Raw genomic sequence first — 25903 nt, 5'->3', positions numbered from 1 at the left:
AGCTCCAAAAATACAGCTTTGTGTTTTAGCCAATTCCAGACAATCATTTTTAAAAAGTCTCTTTCTAGCTTTCATCACCAGTCTCATTCTGCAGTATATCCAACACTCTACAGTTCATTAGATACAGTACTTTTTAACCTTGTATTATGTTACACTTCTATTTGGACGGTTACATTGACTTCCCGAATACCTAAGAATTAGGTTCAAAATCTTAAACACTAACCTTTAAATTTATTTCATACAGTACTTGTTCCCATACAGTAACAAAATGTACTTGCTCTTGGTGTTCGAACTCTCACTTTGCGCTATACCCAATTTATGACTGATATCACCACCTGGACACTAGGAAACTTCCAGATACTGGGCTTTTGCTCATCTAGTCTACCTGCTACAATTTTCACCTTCATGATGCATTTGTACTAGTACATCCCTTTCTACTTTTAAAGTTAATATGAAAATATTTTCCTCTTATTACTGATACAGAAGTTGCTGTTTATGCTTGAAATCTAATTGCTACTCTCTGTACAGCTTGGATACAAATGTTTTAAAGTTAATAATACATTGCAACAATAAAAACACACGGACAAAAATCTGTTACCATCTGAAGGCACTGATAACTTAAGTTTCATAAGCAGAAAAATATTTTTGCATGCATGACTGAATTGTTCCCATATATTATTGCAACATATACACCTTTAAAGTCCTGAGAAAATATTCAGAAATCCTAGTTCAAATGTTAATTCACTCCACACTCCATTACTGAATAAAATTTAACTATAGATATACTTTTATTTTTGTGTATTCTGCAATCCCGTTATTTGTTTCATTCATATTTTCAGACAATTTAATTCCTCTGGATGAAGCACAGAATCACTTTAGGGTTATTACAGTTCATGATACAGGAGCAGGAAAACACTGGAGTGATAATGAAGTCAGAGCTCTGATAAATATATGGTCAGATGAGAAGATACAACAAATGCTTGAAGGTGCAACAAGAAATAAAGAAATCTTTGAGGAGATTGCCAGAAGGTTAATGAAAATTGGCATAGACAGAGACTGGAAGCAATGTCGCACAAAGTACAAGAACTTAAAATATGAATACCGTGCACTGCAAAAAGAAAATGATCATCTTGGCAATCCCAGACGAAAGATGAGGTTTTACGATGAAGTTGACTGCATCTTCAGAAGACAACCTCTAGTTGCATCTAGCTGGGGATGTGAAAGTTCTAACCTCATATCAGGTATTAGAACAGTAGTGAAAATACCACTCTCTTAAGACTAAACTTATAAACATGACAATTTTGCGCTCTTTGACATTCAGCATTGGAGTTAGTTGAAGTGACAGGTTGTAGAGGTGGTCAGACAGGTTTTGTAAAATAACATGCACGGTGAATTCTGAGAGCAGTAGCAAATAAGAGCATAGGCTTTATTGTATCCAAGCAAAATGAAGGGATAAAGGACAGGGAGCCCATCTCTCTATAATAAAAGTGTTCCCCGTTAATTTGATAACAGCTGTGTCCTGGGCTGATAAACATTGCTGCCTAGGATTATATTTTAGCCCAGATGTAATTATTACCTACCTCATAAACAGAATCAACCTCAAGTTACTCTGAAACCTTAATAAAGAATATAACAGCCGTGTTAGTCTGTATTCGCAAAAAGAAAAAGGAGTACTTGTGGCACCTTAGAGACTAACCAATTTATTTGAGCATAAGCTTTCGTGAGCTACAGCTCACTTCATCGGATGCATACTGTGGAAACTGCAGAAGACATTATATACACAGATACCATGAAACAATACCTCCTCCCACCCCACTCTCCTGCTGGTAATAGCTTATCCAAAGTGACCACTCTCTTTACAATGTGTAAATCAAGGTGGGCCATTTCCAGCATAAATCCAGGTTCTCTCACTCCCCGCCCCCCCCCCCCTTTTCCAAAAACCACACATACAAACACACTCTCCTGCTGGTAATAGCTCATCCAAAGTGACCACTCTCCTTACAATGTGTAAATCAAGGTGGGCCATTTCCAGCATAAATCCAAGTTTAACCAGAACGTCCGGGGGGGAGGAAAAAACAAGGGGAAATAGGCTACCTTGCATAATGACTTATGTTGCCGCGCCACCCAAGTCATTATGCAAGGTAGCCTATTTCCCCTTGTTTTTTCCTACCCCCCCCCCCGACGTTCTGATTAAACTTGGATTTATGCTGGAAATGGCCCACCTTGATTATCATACACATTGTAAGGAGAGTGGTCACTTTGGATGGGCTATTACCAGCAGGAGAGTGAGTTGGGGGGGGGCGGTGAGAAGACCTGGATTTGCGCTGGAAATGGCCCACCTTGATTATCGTGCACATTGTGGGGAGAGTGGTCGCTTTGGATGGGCTGTTACCAGCAGGAGAGTGAGTTGGGGGGGGGGGGGCAGAGGGTGAGAAAACCTGGATTTGTGCTGGAAATGGCCCACCTTGATTATCATACACATTGTAAAGAGAGTGGTCACTTTGGATAAGCTATTACCAGCAGGAGAGTGGGGTGGGAGGAGGTATTGTTTCATGGTCTCTGTGTATATAATGTCTTCTGCAGTTTCCACAGTATGCATCCGATGAAGTGAGCTGTAGCTCACGAAAGCTTATGCTCAAATAAATTGGTTAGTCTCTAAGGTGCCACAAGTACTCCCATTCTTTATTTAAAAAGATTTAGAGATATTGCTTTCATTTTGGTATCCTAATGCGGTCTTCACAAACTTGCACTGAAGAAAAAAATGTAATGCTATAGTTTGACAATGAATCATTTGAGAATTTAATGAACTCTTACACCAGTGTCAGCTCATGGCTGTCTCATAGACTCAGACTATCAGAGTTGGAAGGGACCTCAGGAGATCATCTAGTCAAACCCCCTGCTCAAAGCAGGGCCAATCCCCAATTTTTTTTGCCCCAGATCCCTAAATGACCCCCTCAAGGACTGAGCTCACAACCCTGGGTTTAGCAGGCCAATGCTCAAAACCACTGAGCTATCTCTCAGGTCAGCACCAGAAAGGAGTACTGACATGTGATAACTTCGTAGCAAAGCTCATCTGATTTTGAGCATCAAATTTGTGAATGCAAACATACTTTCTAGTGGCACCTAACTTGTCCAGGACATTCCTATTCCTGCTCTGAGTCACCTTCTCTAAACATTACTTACGTATCATAAAGACTTTTTTTGGTTTGTCTGTTTTTAGAACACCTCTAAAAGTATATTCGTTCACAGAATACTTTGTTTTTCTTTTATAAGAATCAGTGGGAGACATTATCACAAACACAGGACCTTGGGGTATCAAGAGAAAAGCATCTGATGGTAAGAGTTTTTTGCCTTTTTGAGGATATGCAAATAATGTTGAATGCGAGGTGCAAGTTTCATCAAATATTCAAGCTGTAAAACAATCAATCACTTATTAGTAAGGCTGCTAGTTTGTCAAGGAAGTCACGGATTCCGTGACCTCTGCAGCAGCTAGTGCGGCTGGCCTGGAGGCCACCTGAGCAGCTCGGGCAGCCCCAGGGCCAGCTGCACAGGCTGCTGTTGTGGCAGTCTCAGGCCACCGTGCTCCCCTCCTCCAGCAGCAGGAGTGGGGGGCAGATCAGATGTGGGAAGGGGTGAGGGCTTTGGGCGGTGCGGCAACATCCCTCAGCTCCTGGGGAGGTGCAGCCAGAGGGCTCTGCACACTGCCTCTGCCTGCCAGCACTGCCCCCCGCAGCTCCAATTAGCCACAGTTCCCAGCCAATGGGAGCTGCAGAGCTGGTACTCAGGACGGAGGCAGTGCGCAGAGGCACCTCCGCCTAGGAGCTGAGAGAGAGCGATGTCGACGCTTCCAGGGAAGCACAGAGCCAGGCCACACACCGCTGCTCCCCCCCCTCCCCCCCCCCGAGATTTAGTCACAGGTATATAGTACAAGTCATGGATGGGCATGTGCCGTGAATTTTTGTTTACGGCTTGTGATCTGTCCATGACTTTTACTAAAAATACCCATGACTAAAACATAGCCTTACTTATTAGGCTAATCAAGATTCTGTGGGGAAATTGTGTGATTTCTTTGTCCCAGTGCTTACTAAGAGGGAGAGAAATATGTCACCAACTGAAATTTCTCAGGCCTTGAAGACTAAGACCTCAGAAAAGGTAAAGACACTGTTCTGGATGGATGGCATCTGAGCCATCTGAAAGAAGGCCAAATAAAAACCACTCAAGACTGGAGGTGTTTGGTGCCCACTGCACACTGGTGAGATGCTAACAAGACACCAGAGAAAGCACCAGAAGCCTATAAACCTGTGAGCCTAACTTCCATATTGAGAAGATTCTAGAATCACTATCATGAACAAAAGGAAACACGTTAAGGGGAGAAGACTGGCCTGTTAGTGTCAGCATAAACTCAAAAAAGAGGTACCATGCTTTCCTTAGTAAGTAAATAATGGAAATACAGATTAAACAAGAGACTGTCAGCACAGTACTCACTAGGCTAATGTAAATGGTTAGCTAGAAGATCACTTATAGTGATGTTCTATTTGCTGAACAAGTGGCTTTGTTAAGGGCGGACTAATTTAAATCAGAGCTATTTAAATAACCAAATTTTAATCATGATTTCCATTTGTACCTTTTAGTCATTTTCCTAAAGATAAACTGTATAGGATGGATCAGCCTAACATAGCAAAGGTGTCAACTAACAGGAAAAGGGTTTTCCTTGTTCGTGACCATATGAGTTATATCTTAAGTGGTTACAAGATTCAACACACTGACCAGAGACAGGATCGGAATGTAAGGAGTAGAGGACAGTAGTGTGGAGAAAAATGAAGCACTATCAGCTTGATATCAGGCAGCTGTTAGAATACAATAAACAAGCACTGGGATACAGAGAAAGGAATAGAGCACAAATCAGAAAAGAGTATGGTATTACACAGAAATTTAGCAAGATCATATCTGAAGCAATACAAGTCTACATATTACAGCAAAGCTATCCAAGTGCTGGGGAGGGGAGAGGATGACTACAGTTTCCAGGATTAAAACCAGGGGATGCACAAAAGTTAAAAAAAAAAAAAAAAAATCACACCAAATATACAGGTTTCCAGTCACAAAGAAGACTTCAGATCTATATACAGAGCAGTTAAATGTCACATTTCTGAGATTACCCTGCTCAGAAAAGAGGTATAAACTGAAGCTAAGAAAGAACTATGGCTGGGCAATTAAATATTTTCATTTATTATCAGCTTATAAACAGTCTGAAGAGAGCACTTGTGAGTGGCAAGTAGAAAAGTTTGAATACCTGAGGTTTAACAGTGATTTTACAAGAAACTGGTCAGATTCACTCCCTGTTGGACATGGTATTAAAGTTTCGATTTGACAAATCAGCTTTTTTCAACAGAAAAATGTTAATCACAGAATTTCTGACCAGCTCTATGACCCAGATACATCAGGCAATTCTTCTCCCCACCAGCAAGATGTGGTTGGTGAATAATAGCTTTAGAAAACAAGTGTATGCCAGTCTGTAGAGTTATACAGTGTAGACTCATCACTTTGTTTGTCTTCTCTTTACATTGCTATGCCTCTCTCTCCCCCTCTCCAATAACATACGGTGCTTTCTTCTACAGAATCATCACCTGGTCCGCTTAAGAAGAGTGCTTCTGAGAAAGCTGTAGTACTGTTTCGAAGAAGTTTAACGGACAGAATGCATACAGTAACAGAAGGCAAAAAAGCACTTTTAGAAAGGCTTTGTAAACAGGAGGAAACACAAGACATCAGCAGAACACAGCTGCATGGTGATCCTCCAGCTATAAAACAGGTTGGTTTAATGAACTTTCTACCAAACTAGCATGCAAAAAGAAAATACACACAATCCACAGATTACAGAGACGGAAGAGATCTATTTGGTTATCTAGGGCAGGGATCGGCAACCTTTGGCATGCGGCCCGCCAGGGTAAGACCTCTGGTGGGCCAGGCCAGTTTGTTTACCTGCCGCATCTGCAGGTTCGGCCGCCAATGTGGGCTGCGGGAAGTGACGCAGGCTGAGGGATGTGATGGCCGCCCCTTCCCACCGCCTCCATTGGCCTGGAGTGGCAAACCGCAGCCAGTGGGAGCCGCGATTGGCCAAACCTGCGGAAGCGGAAGGTAAACAAACAGGCCCAGCCCACCAGGGGGTTTACCCTGGCCGGCCACAGGTTGCCGATCCCTGATCCAGTCCATCCATACTAGTACAGGATTGCTTCTCTACAGTAAATTTGTGCTTGAGCTATTAACAACTAAACAGGAATGGCTTTCCCATCTCTGCTCTTGAGAGATTATGCCACAGATTAACAGACTTAATGGAAAGGAAATTTTACCTTGTTTTAAGCCTATATTTTCCTTTGCTTTAAATTTCACCCCATCCCATGCAGTTACACCCTTATTGACCATCATAGCAGTTACGCGTCCTTCTCTGCATTCATAACCTTCAAATACTTGAAAGTTTTATCACAGCTTCCTTTAGCAAAGTGAGTAGGAAGTGAAAAATACAAGCTTCCTCTGAACAAAACAAAAATCTCACCAAATTATTGTGTTGATGATGTTGATTTCCTAAATCTGCAGACAGAAAATTCTAGTGCCAGGGCTTCTGCTCAAGCAGCAGCATAAAATTAACAAGACTGGTCAGTTTCGCTACAAATAGTCAAAACTAATGCATCAGTCATACTTCTGCTGCCTTGCACTAGACATTTTCATAAAGTTGTTCAGGAAAGCTATCTTTTTCCTGTAAATTTACAGCAAATAAGTAAATGAAACATTGACAGTCGACCTGATACATTACCTTTAATTTGCTCAAGTTAAAATTACGTACTACAGTGAGAAATATTGGAGAATGGTCATTCCATTCCACCCCTTAATGTGTCTAAATCTTTCTGGTGTTTCTCATAGCCCACTATGATTTCAATAATTGAAACAACTCTGTGTCAACAGCGAACCATTTCGCTGTCTACTACTGCCTAAGTATTGATATGTATAAGGAATACAGAAATCCCCCTATTATCCACGCTCCACTTTAAGAGGCAACCATTGCCTATGACTGCTATCACTAAGCCACTTTTTAGTTCTCAACAAGACTGTCTCTTACCCCATAATTATTTATTTTCCCTGTTAATCTTATGACGGGCCTTATACAAAGCCTTCTGAAAATCCAAGTTAAGTTATTTTCACTGGGTTGACTTTATCTACTATTTTATTAACTTTTTCAAACAATTCTAAGAAACCAGGCAAACATGGTTTTCCCTTGCAGAAACTGTTTGACCCTATTAATATGTACAGCAGCACATTAGAAAAAAATCCCAACTACATATATGTAATGATGGCTTCTAAATTAGCTGTTATCACTCAAAAAGTTGATTTTGGAATCACCAGGGATAGTTCTCTGAAAAATTCAGCTTGTGCACAGCAGCAGTCAAAAAGTCTAACAGAATGTGAGGAACTACTAGGAAAGGAGTTAAAAAAAAATAAATAAGACAAATTATTATAATACCATTATATAAATCCATGCACCCACACTTTGAATACTGTGCCCAGTTCTGATTGCCCCCTCTCAAAAACAATATAGTGGAACTGGAAAAAAGTTCTGAGAAAGGCAACGAAGATGATCAAGGGTATGGAATGGCTTCCATATGAGGAGAAAAAAAAATATTAGAAGGGGCTGTTCATCTTAGAAAAGAGATCACTAAAAAAGGATATGATAGGTCTATAAAATAATGAATGATGTGAATAGAGTGAGTATTATTTACTTTTTCCCCCACAATAAAAAAATCAGGGATCACTCAATGAAATAATAGATAGCAGATTTAATAGAAACAAGAGGAAGTATTTACAGTGAGTTTAAAGCACTGCGTAACTGGAGTTAGTTGGCCCATGGGGAGAGGGCTTAGAAGTTTTAGAGGTATTAACGCTGAAGCTAGTAATCCAGTGGGAACTCAGCTACTCCATGCTGCTAGTACAAACAGTGGGTTTAGGTCCATTGCAGTCTGACAGCTCTCATTCAAGCTAGGATACAGTTCATTAGAACTCAAGTTATCTACACCTGGGTTAACACTGCAGTAAAGACAATTCTCTCAATGAGGCACAAGCCAGAACAGAATCCCAGTCTCCCCCACAACATTGTTCTGAAGGAAAAAAAACAAAATACCAAACACAAACCTCCCTCCTCCCTACACCAAACAAAAATGAATCTTAGTTTAGTCACTAAAGTAGACTGATCTTTCCAGTAAGAAAAATTACTCTTTTAACAGATCTTTCAGAGAAGAACATTTTAGTCAAAGTACTGTCTAGTAGAGACTATGGTAGAGCAGTCCTGCAATCTGCTTGGTATATACATTGGCTTGAAAACTGGCAGTTGTTATTTTAAAGACAACCAGAAAAGGAGTACTTGTGGCACCTCAGAGACTAACAAATTTATCTGAGCATAAGCTTTCATGCGCTACAGCTCACTTCATTGGATGCATTCAGCGTGAAGTGAGCTATAGCTCACAAAAGCTTATGCTCAAATAAATTGGTTAGTCTCTAAGGTGCCACAAGTACTCCTTTTCTTTTTGCGGATACAGACTAACATGGCTGCTACTCTGAAACCATTTTAAAGACAGTAATGCAGTGTAATGAGAAGAGGGTAGACCATGAAGCACAGAAAGAAAAAAAATTCATTTTCAGTATACTATAACTTTTTAAAGAGTGACTTTCGAAGTAATTACTTTTCCTTAGGAAGCACACCCTCACTCTTCAGAATTTCACTGTCCGCCAACTTTCAGAACAGGTGCACATGCATGCTGTCTATGCTCCATTTTCATTCCACTTTGTTCCTGGGAAATGTATCATGTTCTCAGAAACTTCCTTCCTCCACTGTTCATATTCCTTTGGCTCAGAAATGGTAACATATGTCCACCATAATGAGGCACTTGGCGCTAACATATGCTCCTGCACTGTCCCACTGAAATGGCTCTACAAATAACACTTCATTTGCTTGAATAGTTAGAATTCTCATTCAAAACATTTTTGCTTAACGAGTCAAATTGACTACCTTGATTGCTGTGCTACTGTTAGGGTTAAGTGTCCTTTTCTGTTTAAAGAGGAACTGTTCTAAATATTCTAAAATCCACAGGCTCACTCACATGGTCTTGAAATTTATTGGGGGTGCTAGATAGCATTAGGATCCAAAATTGGGGTCATTTGAGAAAGTAGTTACCAAGATAAGAGTTCTCCCCAGAAAACCCCAGCATTTTACAAAGCAATTCGTTCTTCTGGGGTTTTTTCTGCCCACATATGTGGGTCTCAAACTGTGGCTTTAATTGTTCCTCATCTGATCACAATTAGTGCATGGCACCCACTGCTCCTTTGGGGAAGCAGTACTGAAGTTTTTAACCTTGGAGTTTGGAACTCTAGGTCAGTGCAAGCTATACTGTAGTGCATAGACCTACGGATGGGTGGCAGAGAGGGGGTGAAGTTGATGGGGTGGGAGAGCTTAGAGTCGTAGGGGGATATTTGTGTGGGGCTCAGAAAAGCAGGGATACGCAGGTGGTCAGAGCAATGGGTGTGATGGACAGACTGTTAGAATAACTGGAGCAGTATGGGGGGGGGTGTCTCTGAGCAGTTAGAGAAAATGGGAGATCAAAAAAGTGAGAGAGAACGTGAGGGAGGGTGTTGGAACAGTACATTGAAGAGGAGGTGGAAAGGTGGGGGCCAAGCTGGACAGTGAGGGATATTGGGGGCTTTATCTGTCCCCCCCCAAACCTCCACATCCATGTCTATGTGTGTCCCCACTAAAAAAAATTTCTCACTGACTCCATGCTAGTCCCTGCACGGTTTCTGCACCCTCTACCCAGTTTCTAAACCGGCAAGTTTGATGGTGACACCTGCCTCTTGTGGGGAGGAGAGAGAACCAAGCTGTGTTGGACAGACAAAGAGACATAAGACGATGCAGAGGCAGTGAAGGAATTAACATGCACCCAGTGTATTCAGTGACAGAGTAATCATTGCCAAGCAAAGCAACCAGAAGCAGTGAAGGGTGAGAGCTGGGCAGTGTGGTACATTAGGTTACTGAGAATTTTCTTTTTTTTTTTTAAACCAAGAAAATTAAATTCCCCAAAACTTTACACATAATTAAGGATGCCCAGTGGTACCCTGTGCCCTTCCAAAATGTGTAGAGTGGCTAAACTGAAACCTCTGAAAACCAAGAAATAAAGTTAAGGTACACAACACACCCACAATCTTATCTAATTTAAACGGCATGGGGAATTTATGTAGACAGAATACAATTAATTACTGAACATAGTCAGGATAAGAGGATAAATACCACTACTCTTTGAAAAGGTGCTTTCGGATCTTTTAATCTGAACTATAGTGTAAATCTCACTAGGTATGGCTTTAAGAGGGGAAATAGCCACATACTGAATGATTAACACCAGTTCTTGTAGGATCTACACAACCCTTGAAGGCCGCCAATCCAAGTGTTTAACTGGCTTGCTCTTGCTTCTACTGCAAAATCTGACAGGATCATAATACAAGGTGGTCTGGCTACTAGAGGCTAAAACTCTCTCTCTCAAAAACAAAAAACAGGGTCTGTGTGTGAAGACAACAGGCAATGTATCAAGTTTATCTACTGAGAGCAGAAATACAAGCCAACAATATTCTGTTCATTGCCTATGATGTTCTGTTCATTCCCTCTCTAGAGCACCTGGCATTGTCAGAAGACAGATACTGGGCTAGATGGACCATAGGTCTGACCCGGTATGGCCGTTCTTATGCTCTTATGAGATCCAACCTGCAATATCGAATTAGGTATATGGAGATCTGTGGCTAAGAGGGAAGATACTGTTAAACTTATTAGTTAGTAAAATAGATTACAACTTCTTCACCCCAAACTGGTAACATTGTGAAAGTTGAATAAAAATAGGTTTTAGAGTAGCAGCCATGTTGGTGAAGAAAAGCATACCAATGAAGTCTGAGGCCTAATCAACACCTAATCAACCTAGATACACTGGCTTGGGGGGGAGGGTGTGAAAAATCCACCCCTCTGAGATATGTAGTTCAGCTGACTTACACCCCAGTATAGACACCACTAAGTCAATCAAAGAATTTTTCCATCAATTTTGCTACCGCCTCTTGAGAGGAGTGGATTATCTACAGCAATGGAAAAACCTCTTCTGCCATTGTAGCAAGTGTTTACACTATAGCACTACAGCAGCAGTGCCATAGCTATAGTGTCTGTAGCATAGACAAGCCCTCAGTCTCTACCGCTTTTGGACTCTCATAACAAATCCCACACAGAGCCTGATTTACTAGCGATCCCATATGCTGAACACCCACTAATTTCAATGGGAATTCTGCATACAGAGTGGGGCTACATTTCTCCTTTTTGGTCAGAAGCAAGCAAAATGGGTTCAGATGTTTTGTACATAGCAGTGACACATTTTACTGTCAAAAATACCCACCAGAATAGTTACTTTGGGAAAAATTAACAGGCCTCACAATTGTTCCAAGACTGACTTTTTTCAAATTTGCCCTTGTCAAGGACACAAATGACGTTTTAACTTAATTTGTAGCTCAAAGTACTCCATATATCTCTCCTCCACCCCAAAAAACTACTTTTGTTTTTTTAAAGGCATCCTGTCAAAATACTAGTTTTATAATGACCTTTTTCCTTGGCTCTCAAATAATCAAGCTAAATCAACAGACTCATCCTTAAGACCTCTGCACATTAAAGCTTGCGTAGCAAGTGCTTGAAAGTTTCAAACAGTCTACATCAGGGGTTCACAAACTGGGGATCACAAGATTATTACATGGTGGGGGTCACGAGCGGTCAGCCTCCACCCCAAACCCTGCTTTGCCTCCAGCATTTATAACAGTGTTAAATATATTAAAAAGTGTTTTTTTAATTGGGGGGGGAGGGGCTTGTTATGTGAAGGGGTCACCAGTACAAAAGTTTGAGAACCACTGGTCTACATGGCTATAAAATGTGTTACAGTCATGCTGAGAATCACTGCTTTAGACAGGCATTTCTACAGTACTCACCACAACATTGGTGTTTATAATGTCACAAAACAAATTCTGGGATCTCTTTAGTTCATGAGGATGCATAAGAGGTTTAAAAATAGGCTTTTTTTTTTTTTAAGAAAAGGTTAGTTAAAATATGCTAAATGCCCTCCACAGCACAGTTAGTGCACATGTGATTATGAAAATTATGCATCTACTGATTCATTTTAAGTGGTGGGATCACAGATGCCAAAAAGTTTTAATTGCTGGGTACCACTGTATCAGAAGAAGGGACATAAAAATATGTTATTTGTGTTTGTTGCACATTAAAAAGTGCAGTGTTTGTGTACTGAAGCATATGATGTGATGCCTAATAACCCTTGGCTAGTTGAACTCCGGTCTGTTTTAACACGTTCCCTATAGCTGCTTTCTCCTTGTTGATCAATTATCTCAAAGATTCAGTCAGGTACACTGCTAGCTTTGTCATTTCTACCTTTTAAAATTGGAGATAAATGTTGCTAAATATCAAGGGCCAAATTCTTCCCTCTGATGTACTGCATAGGGTTCCCTTTAAAGTCAATTATCAGAAGGGTAGCCATTTTAGTCTGTATCCAGAAAAACAACAAGGAGTCCAGTGGCACCTTAAAGTCTAACGGATTTATTTGAGCATAAGCTTTCGTGGGTTAAACAAAAAAACACCACTTCTACCAATGCATGGAGTGAAAATTACAGATACAAGCATAAATATACTAGCACATGAAGAGAAAAGAGTTTTGTAAGGTAACTCCCTTCTTTTCATGTACTAGTATATTTATGTTTGTATCTGTAATTTTCACTCCATGTATCTGTAGAAGTGTTTTTTTATCCACAGAAGCTTATGCCCAAATAAATCCATTAGTCTTTAAGGTGCCATCAGCAGGGGGGAGAGGAGAGAGAGTGTGTGTGTGTGTGTGTGTTTTAAAGTCTGTGCCAATTCAAGGGCCTTAGCGGTTTACTAAATGTCCTTGTTAATTTCAGTATACAGCCTAAAGAACTTATTTTAGCACTGACACAGCTTTCATTAAACTCAACTAAAGGGCTCCCCCATACACTTGAATGGGACTTGGATTGGGCCTTAATTGGTTGGCCCCTCAACAGTTTTTATTCCCCCCATTGCAGATTTTGCTTTTTTATATTTATTTTGTTAATGTTTTATAGAGAACATGGCTTTAATACACACTTTTAAGTTAAAAGAAAAGAAGTACTAGTGGCACCTTACAGACAAACCAATTTATTAGTCTCTAAGGTGCCACAAGTACTCCTTTTCTTTTTGCGAATACAGACTAACACAGCTGCTACTCTGAAACTTTTAAGTTAGAAGAAAATGAGTTTCATAAAGCACATTTGATTCAATTAATGCCGAATTTTAATTTTGGTTTGCAAGTTACCTTCCATCTGGAGAAAATAGAGATAAATCACATGACCTATTGATGACATACAAATGGTTTTAATCTGTGGCAGATTTACTTATTGGTTGCATCCGATGAAGTGAGCTGTAGCTCACGAAAGCTTCTGCTCAAAAAAATTGGTTAGTCTCTAAGGTGCCACAAGAACTCCTTTTCTTTTCGCGGATATAGACTAACATGGCTGCTACTCTGAAACCTGTTATTATTATCTGTATATAGTCCTAGTTCCACATACCCTGAAGAGAACTCTTTTAGTAGGTTTCAGTTAAATATCCAAAATGTATCTAGATGTTGTACACTGCATTTATTGCATGGCTGTAGCACAAATATGCAACAGGTAGGGATGGATTAAGAGAGATCTAAATTATACAAAACCAATCTTGATCAAGCAGCACAGCCTCAATTTAAAATAAGCAATAGTTTACTCTGTGCTTCATGTCTTCATTGAAGTTGATTGAGAAATAGGGACTTGAGGTGAAACCCATCTCTGCCCTGGAGTGCATGTGCTAACTCATCAAGGAGCACGAAATGCTCCAAACCCCAGGCTTCCGAGCTGGCGTCAGAACAGGCCAAGGTCAGTCGTAGGTTAGAACATCTATGCAAAACAGTGTAAAGCAATCACAAAACGGAAGCTCTGAGGAGCCCTGGTTCTATGGTGGGTTAGAGAGAGTGCAACTCGCGGGGCGAGGGGGAAATATGTCGATTTGGGCTATTGCCGCTAGAAAAGCTGAGGAACCACTGGATAAATTGCAGCTTTTGCGTTAGGATGGATGCCCCCTGAACCTACCTCTCCTCCTTTACCAGGGAGCGCAGCCAGGGAGTACACAAATAATCGCAGATGCTGTGTCGCCCTTTCCTTACTTGTGGTGCTGGTCCTGTGCCCCCGACCTGCGCAGGCCCTCACCTGCCACACCTCCCCACGTGCACCCCTCCCTTTACGCCGCGCCGCAGGCGGCCCCCCCCTTACCTGTGTTGCAGCCCCACCAGCCCTAAAGTGATCACATGGGGCACATCGAGCTCCGCGGGCCACGAGCCGGAGGCGATGCAGCCGAACACGCCGCACTCCTCCCGGATCCCCAGCTCCTCAAACTCCATAGCGCCCGGCCACCCCGCACAAACACGTGCTGCCGTCGGCCCTGAAGCGCGGGTCTGGGCGGCCGCCGGCTACCTCCCGTGCGAGGCCAACTCCTGCTGCGCCGGCGCCGCGGCAGCCAAGGCCAGGCCAGCGTCGGCCCGCCCGGGACCCCGCCACAGCCCCCGCCCCCTTATTTACATACGGGGGTGGGGACTGTAACGACCCCCCCTGCCGCGCTCGGCCCCCCCCCGCGGCGGGGTAGGAGCTGCCGCTGGGTCTGTTCTTGGAAACATACAGTTCATCAGCGCGCGCACCTCCCCCTCCTCCGTTTGGTACGTTCCGCTCTCCGCCCTCCCACGTGCTGCTTCCCCAGACTCCCCGCTGTGTTCTCAGCCCGCACGAGCTGCGGCGGGGAGGGAGCGGGTCCAAGTGCCCAGAGACCGGCGGAGGGGGGCAGTTGCACTGGCGCGAAGGAGAGCAGGGGGAGGGCGGGGATGTTGGCGCGCGCAGTGAGGGGGGCAGGCGCGTGGGAGGTCTCATAGGGAGGGGCCACGGGGGGCAGCGGTCGGTGGGTTTGCCAGTGCGGGGGGCGGGCTCCTTGCGGCTATTGGGCTGGGCAGTCACGCCCCGCCCTTTACGCTGCCCGCCTTTTACCCCTCGCGCGCGCTGCGTCATCTGGTGTGCGCGTGACCGCGGGTGCGGAGCCGCCACCAGCCCCACGTGCTAATCGGGCCTCTCTGTGTCTCGTAGGTGCCTGCTCTCCTGGCCGCTGCCGGCGCGATGGCTCCCGTAGCAACAGGTAACGTTCCGCCCCCTCAGCCCCGGCCCGGCGCGAGGCCTCGGGCGATCAGCCTCCCCCGAAGCTGGCGGGGCTCGGAGCAGAGCCCGCTTCCCCTCTCGGCCTTCCCCAGGGCGGGAGGCGGCTAGCGCTGCTGCTGGGCCCCCGGGGCTGTGCCGGAGAGGCGCCTTCCCCCGCCGGCAGAGAGGAGCAGCGGGGGGAAATGCTCGGGCTCCCGCCGCCGCACCGCGTGGGCTGGTGGGTAATAAGGCGCGCATGCAGCCTAGGCCCCCAGTGCCCACTCCGTGCGGGGGGAAGGGTGGTTTGTTGTTTAAACCCAAACTGGGGAACAGGTTAAATGAAACCTGAAGGACAAGACCCGCCATGGCAAGAGGCTGGCTCCAAAGTTCATGGGGGTTGAAACAAAACTTTAATGGAGCTGTTTTCGTGTTCTCCTTCGCTGTAAATGGGGCCTTTAGGCTTCTGGCTGCCCTGCCTTAGGTTTGGAAAGGACCTACCTTCAGAGCTGTACCACGTGAAGCTGGCTATAATCCAGATAAGTCCAGTTTCGCTCTAGGATGAGTGAAAAGCAAACATAGCATGAACATAATGGCCTACCACTTGAAACTTTTTAGTTTGAACAGTTAAGGTGCTGATAACCCCCAATAACCTTCAAATGGCACTTGCTTAAAATCACTCCTTTGAGCTAGGGGTGTGATTTCCCTGCTTGTGTGCGCATGCTTGCCCGCTGGCTAGCTCTCATTGAGCTGGCACAACTATAAATAACAGTGTAGCACAGGTAGCAGCAGCAGCAAGAGGCATTGCTGAGTCCTTGCAAGTACAAATCTGCCTGATGCCCGGCAGGTATGCTTTTCTTCCCATTTCCCGAAGATGAATTGATCAGCCATACCCATCTGTTGTCACACTATGTCTTGAATAGAACTTCTCAATTTCCACCTGTACATTTGTTTGTTTAAACGTCTCTTACTGTTGGAATAGACCTAAAGAATAAAAGGATATGTACAAAGAAATGTATCCAACATGTAAAGTCCTTACCATAGTTTAAGGAAACAAATCCTGATTGTTTTGCATCAGTGGAACCATTTGGCCAGTAGTCATGAGACTCTACAGACTTTTGTCTGTGCTGTTGGAACTAAAGTTTTCCTTTTCTACCGGTTTTCTAGATGGGCTTTAAATGTTCCTTTATACTCATTGAAGAAAACTTGAATGTTGGGGCATTGTCAGTTAGTTTAAAGACCAGAAGCAGTATGCTATCTCTGTTTCCCAAAATGTACTTGTATGTATGATTTGCCAAAAATAATAATTTGTCCAAAAATTTAATTTTAGAAATTAACTTTATTTCTCTAGAACTGAAACTTGGTAAAAAAATTAATGAAGGTAAAACAAAAGAAGTCTATGAGTTGCCAGATCTGGCAGGATGTGTGATGATGCAATCAAAAGACCAAATAACAGCAGGAAATGCAGCTAGGAAGGATCACATGGAAGGAAAGGCAGCAATTTCCAATGCAACAACTAGCTGTGTGTTTCAGCTGCTACATGAATCTGGTAAGTATTTCAAAGGTAAAATAGATGCATTTGTGTTCTGTTATATATATGGTGAGTCTTATGGAGTGATATGACTGTCTGAGAAGGTGTAAATGTTAATGTTGATTCACCCTAGGTTTTGTAACTGACTTCAGTAAATGTCCTTATATCAGTGTCCCAGAGAATAATCTAAGATTATTGATTTTGGTTACTAAATTAAAATTTAATTTATCATATTTGAAGTCCTCCCCCAGCCCCAAAAAGCTTCCATATGCATTATTGCTGTCTTCCTGGACACCATTCTCTTCCCTCCTCACCAACCACCTCATGCTCCTTTTCAACTCCCAGGTTAGAAGCAGATAGTGAGAGTTTGGCATTAAGCTCTTTTTCCACACATTTGTCTGGAAATTACTACTGCTGGTCAGTGACCGTACCAAAGACTGCATTTAAAAGCAAAACTTTACCTAGCTTTACTAGAGTTAAACCATAATAAAAATGAAGATGGATAAACTTCATTAAATGTGCTTGTTTTTTCAGTGTCTGCCATATCACTTTCAAAGACTGTTTGTTTGTGGTATAAAAAGCGTGCCAAATACTTTACAGGTAGCTGTGAAGAAGCTATTTTATTTTGCAGAGTTTATGATAATAGCACATGGTGGATACTGAGATGAATTGAAAATCTTAAGATTATTTTTGAGGCTTCAAAAATGGCTTACCTTTTCATGCTGTAGAAGACTATTGATGAGATCCTCGCCCCTTCAAAATCAACAGCAGAACTTCCATGAACTTGAGTAGGGCCAGAACTTCATCCTGTACAATTTAGGTCACTTAACGAGTTGGTACCTAATCTGTAAAAATGGTATTAATCCTTGCTTGTTTTACAGAAGGTAAATGACTTGAATGCTCTGCCTTTCCTTCAAATAATTACTGTCAAGTAAATCTTTTTGAGAAAGTTCTTCAAATTTACTTTGAAGTGTATTAGACTTATAAAAAATAATTCATAATTTCCTTCATAGGGCTTAGGTGCACTTTTCTCAAATGTCTTTCTGACAAGCATATACCATACATTAAAAATAAACCCATGCTTTCTTGATTAGGGCTCTGAAGCACTACTGTAACACAAATAACTTGATTTTAGTTGCTCAGCACTTAACAAGGTACTGATTATGCAGTTTTTAACTCAAGTTTGAATATTATAAGATCTTTCATAATTGTGTTTGCAGATTTTTAAAAAGAAAACTAAACATCGATCCTCATTAATCTCTCTCATGTGGAAATACTTTGGGTGAGAGCATAGCTCTTTATTCTGTTTTAACTGTTAATGAAAATGTAAAGGTTCTGGGATTTCTCTTTAAGATTTTTAGTTTTAAAAAAAAGTCTTGTCTTGCAGTTGCAACACTGAGTAATCCTGTTGAATAAAAATAGAGGGTAATGTTTTCAAAAGGGCTAGGATTGTTGATTAATCGCAGTTAACTCACAAAATTAACTCAAAAAAATTACTCGGTGTTTTAATCATAGTGTTAAACAATTGAATATCAAGTGAAATTTATTAAATATTTGTAGATATTTTCTACATTTTCAAATATTGATTTCAGTTGTAACACAGAATACAAAATGTACAGTGCTCACTTTGTATTTTTGTTATAAATATTTGCACTGTAAAAATGATAAGAAATAGTATTTTTCAATTCTCCTCATACACGTACTGTAGTGCAGTCTCTTTATCATGAAAGTGCAACTTACAAATGTAGATTTTTGTTGTTGTTAGATAACTACACTCAAACAAAACAATGTAAATCTTTAGAGCCTACAAGTCCACTCAGTCCTACTTCTTGTTCAGCCAATCACTAAGAAAAACAAGTTTGTTTACATTTGCAGGAGATAATACTGCCCGCTTCTTGTTTACAATGTCACCTGGGACTTTTGTGGCTAGCAGTGCAAGGTATTTACGTGCTAGATAGGCTAAATATTGATATGCCCCTTCATGCTTTGGCCACCATTCCAGAGGACATGCTTCCATAGTGATGACACTTGCTAAAAACGATAATGTATTAAATAATTTGTGACTGAACTCTGGGGAAAATAGTATGTCTGCTTCTCTATTTTACCCGCAGCCTGTTATATATTTCATGTTATAGCAGTCTTGGATGATGACCCAGCACATGTTGTTCGTTTTTAAGAACACTTTCACTGCAGATTTGACAAAATGCAAAGAAGGTACCAATGTGAGATTTCTAAAGATAGCTACAGTACTCAACCCAAGGTTTAAGAATCTGAAGTGCCTTCCAAAATCTGAGAGGGACGACATGTGGAGCATGTTTTCAGAAGTCTTAAAAGAGCAACACTCCAATATAGAAACTACAGGACCTGAACCACCACCAAAATAAAAAAAAAAAATCAACCTTCTGTTGGTGGCATCTGACTCGGATGATTAAAAATGAACATGTGCCCGGTCGCTCTGTTTTGGATGGTTATCGAGCAGAACCCATCATAAGCATGGATGCAAGTCCTTTGGAATAGTGGTTGAAGAATGAAGGGACATGTGAATCTTTAGCGCATCTGGCACGTAAATATCTTGCAACGCCTGCTACAACAGTGCCATGTGAACCTCTGTTGTCACTTTCAGGTGACATTGTAAACAAGAAGCTGGCAGCATTATCTCCTGCAAATGTAAACAAACTTATTTAAGCGATTGGCTGAACAAGAAGTAGGACTGAATGAACTTGTAGGTGCTAAAGATTTACGTTGTTTTTTGAATGCAGTCATTGTACATAAGTTTACATTTGTAAGTTCAACTTTCATGATAGAGATTGCACTATAGTACTTGTATTAGGTGAATTGAAAAATACTGTTTTGTTTCTTACTGTGTAAATATTTGTAATCAAAAACATAAAGTGAAAACTGTACTCTTTGTATTCCGTGTTGTAATTGAAATCAATATATTTGAAAATGTAGAAAACATCCAAAATATTTAAATAAATGGTATTCTGTTATTTAACAGCACAGTTAATTGTATGCTCCATTTTTTTTTTTTAGTCACGTAATCTGGTTTTTTAAATAGCTTGACAGCCCTAAGTGACTTAAGGTCGTCATAGGTCACTTACGTGTTTCAGAGGCTTTTACTGGGCTATAAAGGGTACAAAACGCTATGTCTGGTAGTGTTTGCAAGATCACTACTTTAATCATTACCAAAAAAAAAAAAAAAAAAAACCCAGTGACTGCTTCGTTCATTAGGAATTAGAAAACATCCCCTTACTAAACTGACCTGGATATGCACTAGAAGTCTAAGCAAAAGTATCCTTGGTTTCTCGGTCACCAGTTGATCAATCTAACTACCACAATTGACAGGTCATGTTAATGCTTTGGTGGGGGGGCGTAATTTATTTACTTCACATAACTCTTCTGAACTAGAGTTTCTTTCAAAGTCCACAGGTGATACAAAAGCTATGTGTATAAGAGGAGACATCTGTTAATTTCTTCCACTCTTCTGATAGAAACAAAATTTGACTTGCAGCTCTTGTGAGCGAAGAATAGCAGCTCTAAAATACACATTCAGGAAAAAGAGAAGGGCAACAGAAGCAGCCGAGATGGACATTGTGGTTATTCTGCCCATCAAGTCCCTTTTAATTTCAATTTACAGTTTGATTGCACTGCATCAGATGATGTGTTTAAACCAAAATGGACACCATTGTAGACACTGAATCTTAAACATCTTGTTTGACCACAAAGGAGAGCATCCTCTTTTGGCCCTACGTGTTATCTCCTGACTTAAAATCAATTAACACAGCTACACTTGATTTGTTACCTATTAACTGTCTTCAAACTCTTTATTGAATGTTTTTTAATTTGTTGTCAGCAGAGGCAGTCAATCTGTAATCCTGAAAATATTAAACAACACACCCACCTTTAAGTGCAAGAAAGATTGACAAGGTTACATTAATCTAGTTATTCTAGAAATCAGTCCTGTAGTCCTAAAATTGCTTCATTTAAAATATTGTGAAGTACAATAACACAGTAAAAGATTGTTGACTGGACTTTAACTTTGCTTTGTGAGTGAAGGCTTACTGTCAAATAGGACCAAAAATCACCACATACAGCACAGTTCAGAGCAACAAAAAAGTTCGAAATTGTTCAGAATTGGAATGGAACATACCCACTCTGGATTTACCAGATACTGGCTGCTTTGCCTTTGGCAGATCCTAAATCAGGGACCTTACAGTTGGCTTGGCATAGCTAAAATGGGTGGAGGTTTTGGAACTGGAGTAGGAGAGGAGAGCCACATCATAATCAAAATTGCCCCAAATTTCATGGCGCCCTAGTCATCTGCGTGCTGCATATGCGGCAGCACCAGCAGCCAGCCCTATCACCCGGCTGCCGCTGCACCCACTACAAGGGGCAGGGCCATCCCTAAGGGGGTGTGGGGCCCAGAACAGCTCCCTCTGCTCTGCCTCTTAGTCTCTACCCCTGGCCCACCCCCATTCCATCTCTTCCCCCAGCGATTCCCCCGCAGCCCGGAGGATTAGCAGGGGGCCTGCACCAGCGTCAGGCCTGACCCCACGCTCATCGGCAGCAGCAGGAAGCGAAGCAATCCAGCCCCAGCCCGCTCCACTCTGCCAGCTCCCAGTCATTTCGCTCTGCTTCCCGTTGCCAGTGAGTGTGGGGGGCAGTCCTTCCCCTTCCCAAGCGACATGGCTGAGGCCAGGTCGCTCCACTTCCTGCTACCGGTCAGTATCATAGAATCATAGAATATCAGGGTTGGAAGGGACCTCAGGAGGTCATCTAGTCCAACCCCCTGCTCAAAGCAGGACCAATCCCCAATTAAATCATCCCAGCCAGGGCTTTGTCAAGCCTGACATTAAAAACTTCTAAGGAAGGAGATTCTACCACCTCCCTAGGTAACGCATTCCAGTGTTTCACCACCCTCCTAGTGAAAAAGTTTTTCCTAATATCCAACCTAAACCTCCCCCACTGCAACTTGAGACCATTACTCCTCGTTCTGTCTTCTTCTACCGCTGAGAATAATCTAGAACCATATTCTCTGGAACCACCTCTCAGGTAGTTGAAAGCAGCTATCAAATCCCCCCTCATTCTTCTCTTCTGCAGACTAAACAATCCCAGTTCCCTCAGCCTCTCCTCATAAGTCATGTGTTCCAGACCCCTAATCATTTTTGTTGCCCTTCGCTGGACTCTCTCCAATTTATCCACATGCTTCTTGTAGTGTGGGGCCCAAAACTGGAGTATGGGGGGCGGTCCCTTCCCCCACCCCACCCAAGCAACTCAGCTGGGCAGGAGGAGCGGACTGGGTCATTCCACTTCCTGCTGCTGGAACCAGGCCCCCTGCTAATCCCCCGGGCTGCTGTGGGGGCCCCCCACAGCTTCTGCCTCCCCGGCCCTGCAGGCCTTGAGCGCAGCCCAGACCCTCCGTTGGGGGGAGCAGGTGCTCAGGCTGCGTAGGGCACCATAATTGGTAGGGACAGCCCTGCCCTTCATGACATCTGCCCACTGTGACTCGAACATAAGGACATAAACTAGCAGAAAGATGAAAATGGGAAGGCATCTATTAGGAGCATTGACTTAGGTTATCTATAGCAGTGGTTTTGAACCTGGGGGTCTGCAGACTTTATCTAAAATTTCCAAAAAGGTCCACAACTCCATTTGAAATTTTTTAGGGATCCGCAAATGAAAAAAGATTGACCACCACTGATCTATAGCATGATCAGGAAAAAGTGTTCTATTGCAAAGTGATTTTAAACAAGTTCTGAAAACGCACTACAAACTGGTTTCTAAGGCTCTCTATAATGTACTGTGTATTTTGTTGGATGGAATTGGGGAAGTGAGTGCTTTCTGGACTGAGACCATTTTGTGTTTGTCCTAATTATTTAAGGCCTCTCACTTGGGAAGTAATCATCTTAGGTGTATTGTAGCTACAGAACAACACATTAAGTAAGGTCTTTGAGAAAAGGGATCTTCTGATGAAATAATTTTCTGTTTGATCAACTATACGCCAAGCTGGTCGCAGTTCTCATTTCACTCATAGAAATGCACAGAGTAAACTGAGTTTTCTTTTTACATTTAGGAATCAGAACTGCTTTTGTCAGAAAACATAGCGACACCGCGTTCATAGCAGCTCAATGTGAAATGATTCCAATTGAATGGGTGTGCAGAAGAATTGCTACTGGTTCTTTCCTGAAAAGAAACCCTGGTGTCAAGGAAGGTTATAAGTTTTACCCACCCAAAATTGAGATGTTTTACAAGGTAAGTAAAACTGTAACTATTAAACAAAAGAAGGCAATTTGTTAAAGGTAACCGTCCACCTGAAGTAGCATCATTTTTACATAAGAATGGCCATACTGGGTCAGACCAAAAGTCCATCGAGCCCACTATCCTGTCTGCTGACAGTGGCCAATGCCAGGTGCCCCAGAGGGAGTGTACCTAACAGGTAATGATCAAGTGATCTCTCTCCTGCCATCCATCTCCACCCTCTGACAAACAGAGGCTAGGGCCACCATTCCTTACCCATCCTGGCTAATAGCCATTAATGGACTTAACCTCCATGAATTTATCCAGTTCTCTTTTAAACCCTGTTATAGTCCTAGCCTTCACAACTCCCTCAGGCAAGGAGTTCCACAGGTTGACTGTGTGCTGTGTGAAGAAGAACTTCCTTTTATTTGTTTTAAACCTGATGCCCATTATTTTACAAAATAAGCTGAACACAGGAGCAGGGTTAGTGCCTGAAACTGACTTCTGTCAATTTTTGTGGTTTTTGCACTTCTGTTTGTGTGTTTGCTACCCTTATTACTGCATGCAAGATCTATACAAATATGAAACTGGCTAATTGGTCCTACTGAAAAAATAATGAAACTGACTGGCAAACAAAGGGTGAAAAGAAATATAATTATAGCAGCTATAAATATAACACTTTCAGACAAGTGTATTTTTTAGGATGACAGATGTCCCTTTAAACTGAAATGAAACTACTTATTGATGGATTTTTAAAAACTAGTATTGATACTGTATTTTGCAAACATTTCTAAAATGTCTTTCTTGAATATTCTCTTAGATCAGAGATTCTCAAACTAGATCAGAAAGCTGGCTGGTCACATAGTGCAGACTCATTTCCAGCATTTAAATCTCATTACAGAACAGCTAAAAATGCATTAAGCACTCTCTGTTTGTTACTCTTCGTTGTAAACTATTGCTGTAATTGAAATGGGTGTGAGGTAAATGAGGAGGGAAGGAGACCTTTGTGATCACAAATGGGAAGACAGCATGCATAATAGTAAGTGAGAGAGGAGGTGGTTCACGAGATAATCTGTTAAAATGTGGTCGATGTTATGGACTTTTTCTCTTGTCCTTCCTTAGATCACTTAAGCTGCCACTAAACAAATGTAACATGATAAAGTAACAAAGGGAGTTCATGCATGATTTTCATTCTTGTGTTGGCAGGGTTTGGGAGCATAGCGGAAGTGAGGTGATGCAGGAAACTCAGAAGGGTTTATTCTGCTGTACCAGCAGTCCATGCTAATCCTGTTGGGGAATGGTGACTTTATACAGGGAGTTTTGCCTCAGTTCTTAATGTGACAAGATTATGTCAGTTAACTACACATCATGCGAGCCATCAACTAAAGGAAACCTCAGCATCCTTATAGAAGGGTGTGGGGTCACGGCCCCACTACCATTGTGACAAGATAAGGATGTATCTCTCCAGGGACTGGCCTGTTTAGAGAGGAGGTCCCACTCTGGGGGTAGGGAGTGGGAGGGTAAACCTTCTGGTTGAACTGTAAGCAGAAGGGGTGGGAAAAAGTATTATTGGGAGAGTGCTACACATTTCAGAGCATCAACATTTTATCTTTCTGATGTTGGCTTGATCCTTGTCCTAGAAGTACTTCGCTGACGAAGTCCTTTTGGTATATGTAGTGTCTGATTTGAGTAAATTTACTGGTAACCCCAGGCATTCAGCGGATCACGGTCTTTGTATTCAGCATTTTTGAACAATCTTAATAGCATGGAAACATTGGGACTTCTTCTCTTATGCTGCTGAAAGGGACAAAAGCAAGCTGAGTTTGGTTAGGGAGCATTACAGAGTTCTGCAAGCTGGTAGGGTATGTTGGGGGGTGAGAGTGAGAGAGAAATGGAGCAGAGAGGAGAGTGACCAGTCTTTAATAACTATTCTGACTCTTCAGTGATATTCAGGGGTACTCAGTAGCAGAGAGGTTCCAAACAGAGTAGCTGCCTTGGGGCTGGATGGCGAATGGGCAGGGAAGACTTTCCCCAAGGGACTGTGATCTATTTCCTTGCACGCGGGCTCCTTTAGGAGGTTGCTAACTTCTTCCCTTTGAGGGGAGAACATGGCTAAAACTCTGAAGTGGTATCCTTGTGAAACTGGGAGTCTCTCTTTTTTTTTCTTGTCACCTTTCCCCCAATTGGAGGAGAGCATGAAAGGACCTAGCCAGTAACCATCCTGGTGTCAGCAATATACAGGGGCGTTCCCTTCTGAAAGCAGATGATAACCATGCATCTTGCATAATAAATAGGTTGTATTCACTGCATGCTCTGGCAAAATCTATACTTGAAGATTTTACAACAGTTGCTTTCATACAGCAACTTCTGTCCAATTCAAGATTAAAAGAACTCTTGAAAAGTGATTTAAAAATACAGATCAAGTAGTCTTAGTGTAATGTGCTGACTCCCTCCAAATAAGCAGGTTGAGAATAACATTTAGAGTCAAACTTGCATTACTTGATTAAATACTAGCAGCGAAAGTCCTCTTGGAATTCGTTAAAACTGAACTCTCTGTAGTCCAGTGGAAATAGATTTGTAGGTTAAGTGGTGATTAGAGTTGAAAGGCATACAGTGTTGCAGTTTATTATTTTTATACCACATACAGTGGAGATAAAATAAATATAGACACCCCAACACCCCTCCACTGCTGTCTGCTAAAGTATGAGTGGTGTAACTAGCTAATCCTTTAGGATTTAACAGCGTTTCTAGAAACATTTACCAAATTAGAAGTTTTGTGGACTATTGACTGAAAAATAGTTAAAGCTTTGTCTTGAACTA

The 25903-nt window shown here is 42.1% G+C and overlaps 2 protein-coding genes across 2 annotated transcripts in view; one reads left to right on the top strand and one right to left on the bottom strand.

The window, feature by feature from the left end:
• The window catches only part of PPAT (phosphoribosyl pyrophosphate amidotransferase), a 70068-nt gene extending 55812 nt beyond the window's left edge, over positions 1 to 14256 (bottom strand). The window contains exon 1 of the mRNA XM_084625691.1: positions 14233 to 14256. The gene's annotated coding sequence lies outside the window, so the exon portion shown is untranslated. The remainder of the gene's footprint in view (positions 1 to 14232) is intronic.
• Positions 1 to 25903, top strand: part of PAICS (phosphoribosylaminoimidazole carboxylase and phosphoribosylaminoimidazolesuccinocarboxamide synthase) — a gene marked incomplete at its 5' end in the record, with an annotated part of 61284 nt that overhangs the window by 29176 nt on the left and 6205 nt on the right. Inside the window, 6 exons of the mRNA XM_084625754.1 lie at positions 840 to 1241; positions 3274 to 3336; positions 5616 to 5806; positions 15271 to 15319; positions 16667 to 16864; positions 22920 to 23098. Of these exons, the coding sequence (XP_084481880.1) occupies positions 840 to 1241; positions 3274 to 3336; positions 5616 to 5806; positions 15271 to 15319; positions 16667 to 16864; positions 22920 to 23098 (1082 nt within the window). The remainder of the gene's footprint in view (positions 1 to 839; positions 1242 to 3273; positions 3337 to 5615; positions 5807 to 15270; positions 15320 to 16666; positions 16865 to 22919; positions 23099 to 25903) is intronic.

Source organism: Lepidochelys olivacea, assembly GCF_965140295.1.
Source record: "Lepidochelys olivacea isolate rLepOli2 genome assembly, chromosome: 4".
Classification (NCBI taxonomy): domain Eukaryota; kingdom Metazoa; phylum Chordata; order Testudines; family Cheloniidae; genus Lepidochelys; species Lepidochelys olivacea.
Note: the sequence above shows the minus strand (reverse complement) of the source record. Positions and strands in the feature narration are given on the sequence as shown.